The 17,183-nt window shown below is 40.6% G+C and overlaps 1 protein-coding gene across 9 annotated transcripts in view; it reads right to left on the bottom strand.

Annotated features, from left to right (window-relative positions):
• The window catches only part of LOC133396031 (sodium bicarbonate cotransporter 3-like), a 50,756-nt gene that overhangs the window by 6,965 nt on the left and 26,608 nt on the right, over positions 1 to 17,183 (bottom strand). For 7 of the 9 annotated variants that reach the window (XM_061665441.1, XM_061665433.1, XM_061665437.1 and 4 more), the window contains 16 exons: positions 14,430 to 14,545; positions 12,317 to 12,474; positions 11,737 to 11,824; positions 11,350 to 11,496; positions 10,263 to 10,369; positions 8,078 to 8,252; positions 7,623 to 7,756; positions 7,284 to 7,529; positions 5,955 to 6,060; positions 5,628 to 5,789; positions 5,139 to 5,252; positions 4,822 to 4,983; positions 2,390 to 2,641; positions 2,259 to 2,327; positions 1,958 to 2,131; positions 1,260 to 1,397 (listed from right to left, as the gene is read on the bottom strand). In XM_061665441.1, the coding sequence (XP_061521425.1) occupies positions 1,260 to 1,397; positions 1,958 to 2,131; positions 2,259 to 2,327; positions 2,390 to 2,641; positions 4,822 to 4,983; positions 5,139 to 5,252; positions 5,628 to 5,789; positions 5,955 to 6,060; positions 7,284 to 7,529; positions 7,623 to 7,756; positions 8,078 to 8,252; positions 10,263 to 10,369; positions 11,350 to 11,496; positions 11,737 to 11,824; positions 12,317 to 12,474; positions 14,430 to 14,545 (2,348 nt within the window). The remainder of the gene's footprint in view (positions 1 to 1,259; positions 1,398 to 1,957; positions 2,132 to 2,258; positions 2,328 to 2,389; positions 2,642 to 4,821; positions 4,984 to 5,138; positions 5,253 to 5,627; positions 5,790 to 5,954; positions 6,061 to 7,283; positions 7,530 to 7,622; positions 7,757 to 8,077; positions 8,253 to 10,262; positions 10,370 to 11,349; positions 11,497 to 11,736; positions 11,825 to 12,316; positions 12,475 to 14,429; positions 14,546 to 17,183) is intronic. The other 2 variants (XM_061665435.1, XM_061665436.1) reach the window with 2 other exon arrangements.

Here is a 17,183-nt window from a genome sequence, read left to right as displayed (position 1 = left end):
TGTCTCTGTAGATGCCCGCCTATGGGAGTCACAGAAGTTGCTTGGCGTGGGGCCACTCCCTAATTGCAATACACAGAGAACAGTTCTTTTATTGGCAGTCAAAATGTTTCATGTGTTACTGCACTGAATAGCCACTCCCACCACACACACACACTGGTAGCCCTGCCTGGCACACTAGCACTGTCCTGCCATGTTCAGTCTTGTCCTGTTTACTAATCATTGCACCCCTTCCTCATTGCCTTCCGAGTCCACATAATATAAATTTAGCACAAACTGTCGGGGAATTTGTTTTTAGTAGATTATTTATTTGATGTAACAATGCTTCTTGGCAATCATTTTTATACCGTTGGAAATCCTGTTTGTTACCCTTTTAAATGGTGCCACACTTGTAAGGAACATTTGGGATGTGCAGAAACTCTGTAGGTTGCATCCATGAAAATGTTTGCAAAATGAGCTGTTTGGCATTGGCAGAGAAGATTTTAAATTTTTACTGGCTCAAACCACATACTCTTTTTATAATCCCACAAATGTATGTTCCTTACAAATGTGGCACTATTTAAAATGAAAATAAACAGGCTTTCCCTCAGTATAAGATTCAGTGCAGAGAAGCATTGCAACAAAGAAATAATCTACCACACACAAACTTCCTTATGTTTTGTGATTTTTTTCTCTCCCCACAATAGAATCCACCTCCAATGTAACGTCACTGCTGTCATACACAGTTTTATACCGTTATTGTTGTTTGTTGGTTTTGCTCTTTTCTCTCGGTCTGCTCCCTCTCAAACCTCGTTCTCCCAGACTGTATTTCTGATTAATGTCCATCATAATAAAAATAACAGAGGGAGTACATCAAACTCCCGTTGCACAGCAAAACTGTTCCGCCATAAAAAGGCATACAAATTAACGCGAGAGGGTTTCTGGTGTAAGAACTTTGCCAAACAAACCATACAAGTAACTTGCTGTGGCGACCTTTGATGGGAGGTGCCGAAAGTTACACCAGTTCCAAGTTCAAATTTCCCATTATATGACTAAGCCACAGGGATTCATTGTAACTAGGGGCAGTATAGCTAAATATAAGAGAGAAGATAGATAAATATACAGCAGAATGAGAGTCTGATTTGCCCTGAAGGGATTATAATGAATAGAAATGGTTTTAATTAACACAAATTAAAATTACAATTCCTGTGAGGAAAAGCTTGTAAATAAGATTCCTTTTATTACAGGACAACGTGGACAAATGTGAACAAAATGGGAGGTACCAGCTTTGCACGCGCTTTCTTTTTCTTGTCATCTTCTTTTTTCTTCTTGCTCTCTGGCATCAAGTCATCTAGCCAGCTCAGCTCTCTCTTAGTGAAGAAGAAGTCGAGAAGCTTTCGGATGAAGACCAGTGCAAGAACCTGTAAAGAATTGACAATTCTATAAGGAAACAATGACAGTTCCAAATAATTAGGTAATTTTAATTGTGATAATGGGGATTATTAATGCCACTGGAGAGAGCCTCATCATATTGTAGCAATACACCAGAGTGATTTGTGCGCTGAAGTTCCAGGATGGGGAAGCCATTTTGAATTCACACAAAAGCCGACAGCAAAACAAATTGTGTTATTTCAGAGGTATGTATGAATTTTTCTCCCCATGCCTGTGTGGGTTTTCTCCGGTCTCCTCTCACAATCCAAAAACATGCATGGTGGGTGAATTGAAAATGTTAAATTGCCCGTAGGTGTGAATGCGAGTGCGGATGGTTGTTTGTTTATATGTGCCTTGCGATTGCCTTGCGACCAGTTCAGGGCGCATCCGCCTCTCGCCCAAAGATAGCTGGGATAGGCTCCAGCATGCCCACGACCCTAGTGAGGATAAGCGGTATGGAAAATGGATGGATGGATGAGGATGATTCTTATTCAAAAAAATTGTTGAAACTTTTACTGTGCATGTCTTGAGTTAAATGTTACTTTACTACCATCATGGGGAAGACCACCGCTGCAGCAGAGGCCTTGATGACCCAGAGCAGTACCAGACAGGTGAGCTGTACCAGGGTGAAGATATGGACTTTCCACAGCGGCACGTAGCGCAAGTAAATAAGATCAGGCTGGTGCTTGGCAGGCATGCCAAACAGCTTGATTCTGTCAAAGAACTGTGGAGGAAATAAAAGGAATGAATCAGAAAATCACTTGGAGACATTTCTGATTAAGCATGCGTCTTTACAGAAATCTCAAGCCATGCGTTTCAGGAAACAGAGCGTAGCGCAGAGAAGAACTTACTTGAATGCCTTTGAGAGAGGAGACACCCATGTAGAGGAAGACTCCATACAGCACTGGCATAGGAATGAACTGTAAAGAGCAGAAGTTATCTAACATTGCACAAAGGGAATAAATGGTCCTTCTTGTCTCACCTTGAGCGCAGATGTCATGAAAACGGAACAACCCATGAGGACAAAGATCATGAATCCAGTGACCCGCTGCTCCCGGATACCTAGAAACTTTGGCTGTTCTCCGGGAGCGGAGCAACCAGATTCCACCTTTAGGCTGTTAACGTGCGAAATGGAGAGGACAGTTGCTGCCACGAACCACGGCAGGCCCATAATAGAGCACACGCCAAGCATTACTGCCACCACGAGTAAGTCCAGGTGGTAGCCACAGCCTTTCTGTTGGTCAAGGAGACAAGTACGAGACTTTAGAAAAATAATTTGGTAGAACATGCAAGGCATCAGCAGGTTTATGCATTCATTCTCTCAACTTTTCCAAGGTCAGGTCGCAGGGGGCTGAATCAGTGCACAGCTTAAGCAGGGAAGCCCAGACTTTTCCGTGTGCCTTTCTTCAATTACTGCGAGTATATCAATTTTCTGTTCAACTAAACTGGCCCAGATGGCACACAGTACATTTTTAAGTAAATTGAGATGAGATCATTATTTCAGTATACATTTACATGTTTTTTTGTTGTTGACATTTTTGTTTGATTGGTTCTATTTTCTTTTCTTTCCTGCCTACTTCTAAAAATATTTCATTGAGCAAGGTGAATTTTTTTTTTTTACCTACTGTTACACAATAACTGCCCTCCAACCTAGTTTATTCCGCTTATGACTTGGCCAGCTAAGCTGGCCAAAGATCCCCCACATTCAAGTGATGACCCGATTCCAACTGTCAGACTACAAATGAGCACTCTCATGTCAAAACCAAAAGGTAAGCACAACTGCAGTGTTAGCGCAGATTAGTGTTAGTAAACCATGTTACCAGTGTAAGATAATGTATCAGTGTTTGGCAGTAGAGGTACACAAGTAGCAGTGTTATTAGTTTAACTACATTTTTCAGTAGCGTGGTCGTAACGTCCCTGTTTTCAACATAAAATTAATCTTCTTTAGTGTAATCATGCACAAATGTAATAATGCAGCAGAGTGGGAAGGATAGCACACAGCTGAAGACATTGGCACAGGAAGGGGGCAGAGGGGTGTACATCTCATAAATCCTCATGGCCATACCTGAACAAATTCATGTTACTTTTCGAGTCTTCACAGAACAGTTATATATTCCTGTTGTTACTGTGCAACCCCAAAGGGAAGCGCTTGTCAACACTGAAGACATCCAACACAAACTTAAGGACACACAGGTATTTGCCGACGTTAACGCAACAATCGCCAGCTCAGCTCGTCCTCACAGTTCCATTCAGCAAACATCAACAGCTAACATAGCAATAGCTAGCAACATGTTTTTGGCAGCAATAAAGTAAAACTGTGTGCGTGCGTTTGTGCGTGCATGAGTGAAGGGAATTCAAGACATGAAGCAGTTGGAAAAATGAGAAGACAGATGGAGCTGAAAAGTATAACTTTTGATTATGCTACTCAGAAATATCATTTGTACAAGATAATAGAGTTGGTTCAATGTTTAAACAAAGCTTTAATGTAGTTCCCTTACATTTGTCAATTTATTGGAGTTTAGCCTGCTACATTTCTCTGATGGGTCGCTTCAGTCATTTAGCTCAACATATTTAACAAGTAGCTTTACCAACACTGCATATCGTGTTCTCATTCCCAGCACATACTGTATTGTACTTTACACAAGCACAATTAATCTACAATCTGGACACAAGGGTGCCTCTGCGTCACAGATTCTCCAGAAGTTTCCGATAACAAAATAAAAAGCAAAGAAAATGTATTTATATAGCACATTTCATACACACGGTAAGTCAAATTTCAAAAAAGAGATTTGTTGCTATTTGCTGAAACAAACAACAAGAATTTGTGTTTGAAACTGTGTTGAAAACGCCCCCTCGGTCGTCATGGTAACAGAAACCGCACTCGCCATTTCCATCAGTGACCTTTTGTTAAGACACCACCGAACTGTTGCATGTTTCATTATGGAACCAATTTAAGTATGACATCAATCTTCTTGCACAACACTAAGACATTTAGCGATATCATATATTACATAAAATTAGAATTAGATTAGGGAAAAAATAAATTCACTTTACTAGTAGTTTAAAGAAACCCTTTGATTGCACAATTAAAAAAAAAATCTTGATATTAAAATTAATCAGTGCACAGTGGAGGCAAAGGGGTGTGGCATTACGGGAAGGAAGTGCTGCTCGATGTGTGCATGGAACTGAGGACTGCACAGTGAAACACCATTTGTATTAAATGTGATTGCTTTAAACATTATTATGTAGCTCACTCAGCATCTAAATTAAACATTATACCTTGTGGTTTTTTTCGATTACTTTTAAAGTTCCCTTTGACTAAACTGCAAATTTGCTTTTCATATTTTCTGTGACTTAGCCCATTCTCCTTCATTTCACTGGAAAGTTTCTCACTATGAAAATTCCAGGACTGACCTTGAGCTTGTGCTCTTTGCGGTTGATGATGACAGCGGTGATCTGTTGATCCATAAAGATGAGGATGGTGCACAGCAGGGCAGGAAGCGCTGCCACCAACAGCGTCCACCAGGGGTTTTCTCCTAATGGGTCCATCAGCCAGCCTCTGTTCTTTGAAGTAGGCTTTGCAGGAAAGAGGCAGAAGTGTGCCAAATTTAGGTTGGACAGGCTGGAAAAGTGTTATACTCCTACTCAGAAGAAGATCATTTGCGTCAACGCTTACTGTGAGCAATTTCAGCATCCGTGCATACAAATAGACATAAAAAATGGATGCCTACCTCAAACCGATCAGGGACATTTAACTTTGGGGAAGGGATCCCCATTAAGTAGTCCACCAACACCATGATCATGATCGTTATAAAGACAGCAAAATCACTTATTGTGGATCGCACCTAGCAAAAAAACAATCAATTATTCATTTGGAAATGCAGACCATTAATCTATCCTTGTCTAAATTTGACTCACAAATCTAAGTTATTTTGAAGCCCTGGCGAGGGTTAGAGTGAGTAATCAGTTACTACTTTACTTCAAGTACTCTTCCAATGACATGTGGTGTGAATAAGAAACAATTCAGAGAAAGCCAACTTTACCCCACACAGAAAATGAAATGAATATTAACTGGTAGTGGGAGGCAGTATGAAACATTTTTATTTTTTTGGCGATTTTTATGTGAGAGAATGGAGTCAAATTTAGACCATTTTTACAAGGCAATTTTAATATCAATATTGCTTTGAAGTATAAAATGGCTCAGTGCGAATAAAACCAACCTTCGTAGGGAAATATCGCTCTGTTTTGAACTGCTTGAGGAAAGAGGACAAGAAAAAGGTGGTGAAAAAGAGGATAATGGACCAGAAGAGAACATCTGGGATGTAGGGGCCATGGTTACTGCAGGCAGGGCCCACAAACTCCCCATCGAGCAATTTACACATCTAGAAAAAAACATAGTACAGTACTGTAAGTCTGTATACTCATTGTAACAGTATTAGACATGTTTCTGTATACATTCTTGAAGACATTGATGATCATTATTTAAATGCGACCGCCGTTGTAGTTAAATGCCTTAGACACTGGAGGTCACTGTGTGGCAGCCTCACCGAAATGTTGAGGCTACTCCATGGTATGGAGTCTGGACTGTATCCTGTCTGGTTCCACTTTTGCAGGAGCTGAGCTGAGGCATTAGCTGGCTGAGAGCACTGACACCTGGGTGCAAGACAATTTAAGGATGAAAAATAATTTCTATTTCATTGTTCATTTGAAACTTCCCGGACAGCCATAAATCGTGGCCTGTGAACTCGAACGGAAGCAACTACAACACCGACAGCAAATAACATTTTTAAATAATATAAAAAGAATTAAGAATTATTTTGGTGATTTAAATGTACGATTCATAATTGATTTGGCAAATGTAAAGAAAACCGTTTAAACGGATGCTTCCGGCCTTTTTTTTTTTTTTTGTCCTGTTCGGCTGTTCGGTCAAGCAGAAAGGAGGATCTGTATCCCTTTAATGCCTGAACAGTTTTACTGTGAGGCGTCCCAAAACCGGCCACCTCGAGGAGGGTGCAGGGGCCCAACGTTTGTGTGTTCGTGCAGTCTCAGTCACTCTACCACATGACGCAACACAGTAGTGTTCACTTATCATATCACAACTCTGTTGGAGATGAAGCTTAAGGCCTTTACAGTCTATCAATGTATTAATTTGTTGCCCTTAGTGAAATAGTGATACTACATTGACAGCTCAAGTAAACTTCTCCCAAACCTCTGCAATAATAATATTTATATCATCATGCAATTTTCAACTGTTCTTTGCCAGGAATTCTTTGTGTTGATATGCAGGCTACATTCTTTCCAGTCTGTGAGAGTGCCGTTCTGTTTACTTTTTGAGCCAGTGAGGATAAATTGACAATTGAAAATAGTAAATGAGGATTTGTTAACTGACAAAGACATTGACTGAAGCTAAAAAGCCAAGCCTTCGAAAAGTCTTATATGTAATGTATGCAATGACGTTATGACATCTAACCATCCCTCCATTTTTCATCCTGTCAATCTTATTCAGGTTGTGGGTGAGCTGGAGCCTATCCTAGCTGACTTACGGCCAGAGGCAGGTTACTAATGTTATAACATCCATCTATCCTTCTGTCTCAAACTCAATAAGGTCTGTTCATTTTTGAAAGTGTACATGTTTAAATAAGCACAGCATATTGGATCTATGGTAACTCGGTAAACGTGAAATATAAATTTAAATCGTCCACGCATGCCTGAGTTCCAGACGTTTTTTAAATGGACACTTTTATACTAAGACCATCTTGGAGGTCTAAATAGCCAAAATATGGGACCTTTAAACAATAACGTTTGTGACTTCAGAGTGCTAATACAGCAGGATGTGTCCAAGAACTACCCAAAAATAAATAAACCCAAATACTTACCAATAAGATGTGAGGTTATCCAAAATGTTGTTGCTGTTGACAGGATAATGTTCTCCGAGGTGGAAGAGCTTCTCAAGAGCCTCATAGATGAAGATGATGCAGATAAGTGCTGCAAAAGCTTCCTCTGTGAAGCGAGTGATATAGCAGACCAGGGAACTAGCATCCGTGGCAACCAGGACCAGACATAGGAATGCCGTCCACAGACCAATGCTTGTTCGCAGCGACAGGTAGGACAGTCCATAATCGCTAGGGTGGAAAATAAAAAATAAAAACAGGTGGTTACGGATATAGTCCCATGGACTATATTTAAAATGTCACTGGGAAAGAGCTTCAACTTACGCGCAGAACTTGAAGAGGATCTTCTCAAACACTAAAACGGGTCCTGTGCTACCAAGAATTGTTAGGGGTTGGCCCGCAAAAAGGGAATACGCTACTCCAGTCAAGGATGCCCCAAAAAGAGACTCGATGGCACTCTGTATAGACAAAGGAGAGGGAGTGAGTGATGAGAAAGAGAGAATGGGGGGTACAAGGAGAGGCAAAGAAGAAAAGAACCCCGACAGAACAGATTTGAATAAATTGAGCATGTCAGAGTGTTAAGATAAGGTGTCTAAATGTTTCCATCCTGCTGGCCTGTCACTTGTCATATCTATGGGCAGCACAGTTTACTTAAGAGCTGACGCACACCGAGCGAATGAACTGAACAATCGTGAACCCAGTACACCCAGCGCCTCCCTGGGACACATCCACTGATGTAAACCCCCGCGGAACATTCAGGAACAATTTATAAAACTCACTATGTTGCCTTTGGTTGCCTCCCCAAGCAGACCTCCAAATGTAATGACAGGAGACATACAGGCACAATAGAGGAAAAGAATAGAGGCGAGACACTGCAGGCTAAAGGAGTCTCTGATGTCACTCCAGTAAAATGGGGCCTTCCGCTTGATGTCCAGTATCAGACCACCGAATATCCTACGAAAGAAGAAGGATAAGAATAAATTAGATACATTTTTGTTTGATGGGAGTGGTCCGTTTTTGGACAGTTCATTTTCAGAATAAAGGATCAGTTGTGAAGCAAAAGGCTTAAATGAGTTAGAATTATTATTATTTTTTTTAACGACCAGAATTGCTGAAGACCTTATTTGCATTTCAAATCTGTACCTAGCTAATCCTGTTTAAAAATGAATGTCTCCTGGGATATGTATTTCTGCTGCCTCTGCCACCTGTCCATAAATTCTGCTGGAGCAAATTCATTCATTTTATTTTTGCCACACCTGCTGCCAGCCACTTTAAAACCATTGCTTCTTTCACACTGCTCCACTTTCTTTGCTTTTCTTTCTTTACCTCAAGTTCCCTTGCATTTACAGTATGTACACTCAGGCCCCCACTGGCTTGGTCTTGCAGTGTGCCTTTTACACAAATGGTGAAAAGGAGCGTGAATGTGTAAGTAAATCAGTATGCAGAGTGTGTGTGCAGTTTACTATATATAAAGCTCCACTGTCCGCCTGGCTCCCACCCTAGAGAATCAATCAGTCATTGTTACACATAAATGTCAGCAATACTGGTTACTACACTGCAGACTTTTAAAAAAAAAAATTTTTTTTTAATGTTTTATGCCCGCATTATTTAATTTTTCTGAAAATAAATTCGCAGCTCTTGTTGACCATTTTATAGAATAACAGAACAAATAAACAATCATATAAATACCGTAAAAAATATTTAATTACACAAATCTGTGTTTTACCTATAAACAAGTGAATATAAAATATGGACTGGCTTATTAACATCTCTCTCTTAAAGGTTTGGTTAACAACTTAATTTTATCTTTATGTTTTTTTTTTTTTTTTTTTTTTTTTAATTTAAAAGCCAATGAGAGCACAATCGTACTTCCTCTAGGACATATCTTAAATACTTTTGAGTAAATAAATGTGCAAAAAAAACAAAAAACATTTCAATTAATTAATTCAGCTCTATTTACTTAAGCATCAATATAATCTAAGTAACAACTCTCGGGAATGACAGCATGTTGGGGAATTTGGTGAGTCTGCCTCATCGTCCAGAGCAGGGGTGTCAAACTCATTTTTATTGCGGACCACATTGTAGTGACGGTTTCTCTCAGAGGGCCATTAACCCATATAAATGTTTCATCGCCTCCTCGTATTATTACATGGACACAACAAATTGATGGATAACTAGTTTTGAAATCAGAATTCAAGGACAATAGTTACTGGAAAGAGGGGTTTGGTATGCAAAAAGTGCTTGAAATGTTGGTGATTTTCCCAAGAATCATGGAAGTTGCACCTGATTTGCTTTCGCGGGGCAGACAAAATGATGTGGCGGGCCGGATTTGTGCCGCGGGCCTCGAGTTTGACACATTATCTAGAGGTTCTTGCGTCTCAGCTCGCGCCTTCCTGTGTGGAGTTTGTATGTTCTCCCTGTGCTTGCTTGGGTTTTCTATACTGCAGCCTCATCAATTGATTACTCTAAAGTGCCCACAGATGTGAATATGAGTATGAATGACTTTGTCTCTTACCCAGTCAACTGGAATAGGCTCCAGCTCACCCATGAGCCTAATGAGGACAACCGATGGACAAAAATGGATGGATGGAACTCTGGATAATCCTACTTTAGTGGTCTATAATTATGGTGAACCAGTGCAGATTCCGCTCAGGTTACATTAGGAATATCGGTGGTGCTTCTTTGTGACGTATTTGCTGTGCTTGTGTTGATGCACATCAAAATGATCAGGGATTGTGTATTTTGATTTCATGTTATAAAGCGGATGATTTTATGCATTCGTTAGTAATTTTAGTCGGTTGGTAAGTTCTCACTCACTGACCATATTTTATTAACCACAGTGGTTTAAAAGTGGTCAATTATATACTTAAAAACTGTAGCGGTAGCTAATGAACAGAATAACTCCTGCTTGTTGAAATCTTAATCTTGATTTGCTGCAGTGCCACTAAAATGCGCTCTACTTGCCTTCCAGTCCTCTGCAGCTCTGGTCCCACATGGTGGTCCTCTTCCTTTTCCAGTTCTCCTGCTGGGGATGCGGTGCCATTAGGATGGGATGGCCTCTTCCTCTTTAGCTGCATGTTAGCGAAAATTCACAACCATACAGCCACATGAAGACAAATATGATAGCATAAGTACAAGTATAGCGAACATAAAAAGTCTACACACCCCAGTTCAAACGCCAGTTTTTTCTGATGTAAAAAATAAGACCAAGATAAATCATTTCCAAATGAATATCCTGGACAACTCAATTTAAAAAAAAAAAAAATCATTTTAAGAGTAGACCAGTAAAACAACTGAAATATGTGCAAGTGTGCACGCACGCCTTATAACTGGGGATGTGGCTGTGGTCAGAATCAATCAATCACATTCAAACGTGCAAATGGGAGTAGGTGTACACCTGCCACCGTTTAAAGTACCTCTGATTAAACCCAAATAAAGTTGAGATGTTCCAGTATGTTTTTCCTGACATTTTTGGAGTCACATTTTAAAGCACAAGCCATGGTTCGCAGAGAGCTTCCACAGCATCAGAGGGATCACATTGTTCAAAGTTATCAGTGTGTAAAAGGGTACCAAAGAATTTCCAAGGCATTCCTCCTCATCTCAGTAACCGTACCCATGTTTACACGAAAACTGTCACCGCAACTCGTTTCAGGTTTGATAAATCACACTGTAAATGGTAAATGGATCTATTTTGATTTTATCATTGCAATTATTTTGCATATTTGGGGAGAAATGCCCAGTATTGCACAATCATTGAGGGAAACAAAAATGAATTGCGTGGCTATTCTCCCAACCAGTTCAGGGTGTACCCCGCCTCCTGCCCGATGATAGCTAGGACAGGCTCCAGCACGCCCGCGACCCTAGTGAGGAGAAGTGGCTCAGAAAATGGATGGATGGCTATTCTCCAAATTTGGCAGACAAAATCCTTGGTGCGCCCAGTTGGCGTTTGCGTGCGCAGTCAAGATTGTGTCTGTTTTTGTAGGTGCAAACCTTTAACAAATCAGAGCTTTACTCAATAAGCACACTTATCAGAACCAAGAGGGAAACCAACCTGGGATGGGACATTTTTAGGTGGTTCAATCCGGATCGTGGGGTCCCACTCTCCAGGAGGGAGGACGGTCACCTGATCAAGGAACTCATCAATCCCAGAGAGGAGATCTGTTCGGTCTTTAGCCTTGTACGCCACATCATGGAAAATCTACACAATGGAAATTGCATGTGGTTATTGAGTGCTAGAAATGGCTAATAACATGTTCATTTCTTTATATTAAGGCATTAAAGCTAATTAAAATGCATCTAAACACCCTTCATTGAAGCCAATTTAAATGCATCTAAACACCTTCCATGACACATCTAAACGACTATAAAAACTGGTTGCGCACAATATGATAGAATACAAAATGATGAAGGCTTTTCGTGAAAGCTTTGTGTTTGGCACCTCGTCTGTCATCAGAGTGGCCATTGATCTGCCAATCTCATGGTACTGAGGACCCTTTCCATGAGGACCCAAAAGCAGGAACAGAAACCTTTACACCAGATACACATGAATGGTAAAAAAAAACAATTTTTTTTTAACACTTTATCATTTCTTTATATGCATGCTAAAGGTTTCTATGCTGAAGCTACAGTACACTTTATGCATACAAATAATTTCTGAACAAGAACTAATACCAGATATAATAAAAAAATCATAACTGGATAAAACCTAACGTGCCCGTTAATATGGATTCATATGCAATTTAAAAGAATAAGAAGCATTTCCAGGAAGCACCTTTATATTGAAAACCCTCAGACAAGCTAAATGTGTGTTGGACATATTAGGGTTAGCTTTTCTTTAAATGCACTTTTGTGTTTACCTGGGTCTCTCAACCTTTGGGCAGAACACATTAACATTAATGTTGGCTCACCAAAACATACTAAGTGATTTAAAATGCCAGGTGAGAATAAATATAGTGAAGAGGCCAGCGTTGCTGAGGTCATTTTCCAATGCATTATTCATCTTTAAATAAACACAGTACCTTGTGGGCACCGGAACCTCAGTGAGACCGGTGATGAGAACTGCAGGCGACAGTCGAACAAAGGCAATGATAGGTTTCTCCAAGAAATCAACTTCCCCCACCAAAACATTTGAAGCTTCAGCACCGGGGGGAATCTTCTTCATGAAATTCATATCCACCTAAAACCAAGAGTACAACCGAATAAACATACAGATAAGACACTGCGTCAATTTGAACGACAGTAAAACATGAGGACTGTGAGGTCATGGGAAGTTATGGGAATGTTAAGGAGGGCAGAGTGTTATTAGAAGGCTTTTAATAGCAAAAGCAAGATAAGGAGAGTTAGCATCTACAACCCTAAAATCAGAAGTTGGGACAATATGTCAAATCAGGATTAAAAAAAAAAATACTAATACTGTATTGGAGATGTTTTGACTGTGAAAATTACTTTGGGAACTGTTAAGTGTAACACTACTTTGCATTTGGAGTGTTATTTTCTGATTGCTGCCAGGATGTACAATGACACCATACATATTTTATTTCCTCATAATGGACGTAGGTTTATTTACTGTACTACTAGTTGGTATCAGGTTGGGGTCAGATGTTTATTCTGGCGGAGACCTGTATGACTAAAAATGAATTCTAAATATTTATATTTGATATATATTTCAGAGGCGGCACAGTGGGGAACTGGTTAGCACATCTGCTTCACAGTTCTGAGGACCGGGGTTCAAATCCCAGCCCCGCCTGTGTGGAGTTTACATGTTCTCCCTGTGCCTGCGTGGGTTTTCTCCAGGTACTCCGGTTTCCTCCCACATCCCAAAATAAATGCGTGGTAGGTTGATTGAAGATTTCTGCTAATCTAAATTGCCCGTAGGCGTGAATGTGAGTGTGAATGGTTTATGTTAATATGTGCCCTGTGATGGGCTGGCTACCAGCTCAGGGTGTACCCTGCCTCTCGCCCGAAGATAGCTGGGATGGGCTCCAGCACACCAGCGACCCGAGTGAGGATAAGCGGTACAGAAAATGGATGGATGGATGGACATTTTTGGGCGGCACGGTGGCCGACTGGTTAGAGCGTCAGCCTCACAGTTCTGAGGACCGGGGTTCAATCCCTGGCCCCGCCTGTGTGGAGTTCGCATGTTCTCCCCGTGCCTGCGTGGGTTTTCTCCGGGCACTTTCCTCCCACATCCCAAAAACATGCATGAATTGGAGACTCTAAATTGCCCGTAGGCATGACTGTGAGTGCGAATGGTTGTTTGTTCCTATGTGCCCTGCGATTGGCTTGCAAACAGTTCAGGGTGTACCCCGCCTCCTGCCCGATGACAGCTGGGATAGGCTCCAGCACCCCCGCGACCCTAGTGAGGAGAAGCGGCTCAGAAAATGGATGGATGGATAGATGGACATTTTTGAAAATATGCATTGATAAAGAATTTCTACACTGACATCAGATCATTGTCTTTTTTTTTTAACCAATGCCTAAATCTTTTGGTGTCAACATTTAAATGCTTAACAAGTGGACGATGCACCAGTCAATCAAATCCAGCACAGCATCTGCAAGAGCTGAGGCCACTTATATTTGAGGAAATGCAGCATTTTACTGTAAATAAAGTTGATATATCTTATTAAATTTGCAATTATAGCATAGTCAATACAGTTACAGTAAACTCCTATGTTTTGAAACCCAACTTTTTTTTTCCTGATAGAGTTGTAGATTGACACAGAGTACTGAGCAAAGATAGTCCAAAGATGCAAAGATGTGATGCATTTCCTGCCATGGCACTTAATATCTCGTGTGCAATGGCAGTCTGTGCCTCCGTCCCTCTTCGTACACCGTGACTCATAAACAGTGCACCTTATTTTTGGAAGACATAATGGGTGGTTTTATAATTCATTAATGGCAGCTTGCATTCAAGCTTGCCAGCTTAGTGCTGGAGGAACAGATATGGTGAAAATGGAGACCATGCAAAGCAAAACATTGCCAAAATGTAGATTTATTGAGCCTAAAAGGAAAATTGTGATGTTCCCTCTTATTAAGGGAATTGTCAACACAATTTCTGCGGCAGTTCAGACATGTAGTCATGGCCTCAATCACCATGAGACTGTCTGTGCTCAGCACTATGGGTTAGGTTACCTTGCTGAAGTCGACACTGCTGCTTTCTCTACTGACCCCTACTTTAGAAGGCCGCCTCTCCACTGCCTTTTCAGTGTCCAGGTAGTTCGGGACGGAGTTTGGATGAACCAGTGGTCCTGGTAGAGAAGAGGTGGGGGGACAGGTAATAGACGCCGTGTGAGAACATAAGGCTCTTTGACCATAGCTGTGACCTATCAGTAGCTCTTTAAATGAACTTCTAATTTCACTGTACTTCAAATTATAAATTACTTATTTTTGTAGCACACCACACAGAGACGTAGCCCACACACACGCAGGTATGCAAGGAGGTAAGTAATGCATCTTTCTCTCTGAACTTGTTCAAGCTTTGTTCAGACCTGCCATTAACTTTCGTTTGCAGAGCAACAGCTCTAAGATCTGCCTGGTGAATAGATCCCGTAGGAGACAAGTTGATTCAAGGTCTTAACTTACTGCCTTAACAGTAATTAAACAAACCTAAAATTAAAAGTAATAAAACATCCAGGGGCAGTACAGCACATCCGCCTCACAGTTCTGAGGAGCCGGGTTGAAATCCGGCCTCACCTGTGTGGAGTTTGCATGTTCTCTCCATGCCTGCGTGGGATTCCCCGGGTACTCCGGTTTCCTCTCACATCCCCAAAACATGCATGGTATGTTAATTGAAGAGTCTAAATTGCCCGTAACGTGAATGTTTGTTTGTTTCTATGTGCGCTGCGATTGGCTGGCGACCAGTGCTGGGTGTACCCCGGCTCTCGCCCATTCAGCTGGGATAGGCTCCAGCATGCCCACGATCCTAGTGAGGGTAGGCGTTATGGAAAATGGATGGATGATGGATAAAACACCCAGGCTTTCATTGTACCAGGATGTGAATCACAATAACAAATACTACTAATACTACTCAGAAATGTATACAAATATAACAACAACAATAGAATAAGTCATTTCCTTTTACAATGGATGCTTGAAGGTGGAACCACCTATTTGTTCCGAAAATAACCTTTCCATAGAAAATAATCATGGGGTTAAAAAGCTATCATCAAACCTTTAGTGAACAGAAAAGGTTTAATTAAATGATGTCTCGCATGACATCACAAATAATGACAGTTTGACCTTGAATGTTTGTGCGACTATAGAATATTTTGTTCAGTTTCTTGATAGCATAGTTTGAATTTAAAAGTTCAAATAAGTCAAATATACACATGAGCTACTATATTGGCATGCAACAGCATACATCAGTCATACAACCACACACTGGACCTTAAACAACAGCATGGATGCTTTTCACAGAAATTGTTTTCACAAAGAATTAGTTTGAAAGTTACAAAATAGAGACAAATATTTATATTTAATGAGTATTTCTTTTGTTTTACAAAAGAAAATCTGGAACAGACTATTTGGAATCGGGACAGAAAGATGTGATATAGCTGAGCAACTCACATCGTTTACGACATCTGTGTGAGCATAATACTTCAATGCTTTTGTGATGAGACTGACACAGGAAACGCTAGCACTTCAGTTAACATGCGGCTAGTTATGAATTGTGAAATGTGATGTCTCCACAGAATGGGGTTAATGCACACATAGAATGTGTTATACTATTCTGTGTATACCTTAGTAACATTTATTTTACCCATTATCCCTCTCTATTTCCAGCAACCTCATCAGCACATATTGGTCATAAAAACTAAAACCAGTCATCCACAGCTAATTCTAATTTATGATGTACAAAATGTGTCATTTCTGCAAGCATGCAAATCATATCCCTGGAGTAAAAGTAGACACATGGACAAATGTGTTGATACCCTTGCATTAGGGAAAGTATAAACACTCACTGGTCACTGAAATAACTTGAAAATGATGAGTGGAATAGCAAAATGCATATTTTGACAAGCCACAAAGCTTTCTGTAAGAATGTCCTTTGGATGGATAAGACAAATATAGAGCTTTTTGGCAAGTCACATGAGCGCTATCTATCCTTACAGCATACCAACTGTGTAACATGAAGGAAACACATTTCTGCATCCTACACAGGCTGTGATCTGTGCAGTGTACAATGAGAACTCAATCCCAATGCCAGAAACATGACCTCAGGTCATTGGATCCTCCAATCGGATTAACAACCTAAACTCAATAATGACCACAAACATAACACTGCACTATTCTGAAGTGGCCTTCTATGAGCCCTGATCTAGATCAAGTGTAACATCTTTAGAAGGAGCTGAAACATGCAATCTAAAGAAGGCACCCTTCAAACCGGCGACAGCTGGAGCAATTGGCTCACGAGGAGTGTACCAAAATTATCCGTCAACAGGTGTACAAGTCCCATTGAGTTATACAAATCGTTATATAACGATAGCCTCAGTTTTGAGCAAAAAAAAAAAAAAGCAATGCCTGAATTTCATGAGTTAATTTCCGGTGTTTTTCTATGTATTATTACTTTTGTCAAGTAATTTTAGTGACCACTGTGGATGTTTCATTCCCAACAGAAGGATGCCAACAACTTTGTCCGTGTGTTTGTAGATGCTGGGTAGCTGTGACTGGTGAACAGGAGCCTGATTGTTCACATACCCAACAAAGCCTCTTGGAATAAGACAGGGATTAGCCTAGGTTGTATCCGGTAAAAGTTCTTCATTCAGGAAGGCTAAACCGCGGAATGTTCACCCACATCAACCTTTTCAGAAGTGACGACTCAGCAGATCTATGCAAAACATTAAAAGACATCACTGAAATTGTCAGACTGCACCAGAGGAACTGCGA

The sequence above is a fragment of the Phycodurus eques genome, chromosome 20 (genome assembly GCF_024500275.1).
Source record: "Phycodurus eques isolate BA_2022a chromosome 20, UOR_Pequ_1.1, whole genome shotgun sequence".
In the NCBI taxonomy this organism is placed as follows: Eukaryota; Metazoa; Chordata; class Actinopteri; order Syngnathiformes; family Syngnathidae; genus Phycodurus; species Phycodurus eques.
This window is presented reverse-complemented; position numbering and strand designations above follow the sequence as displayed.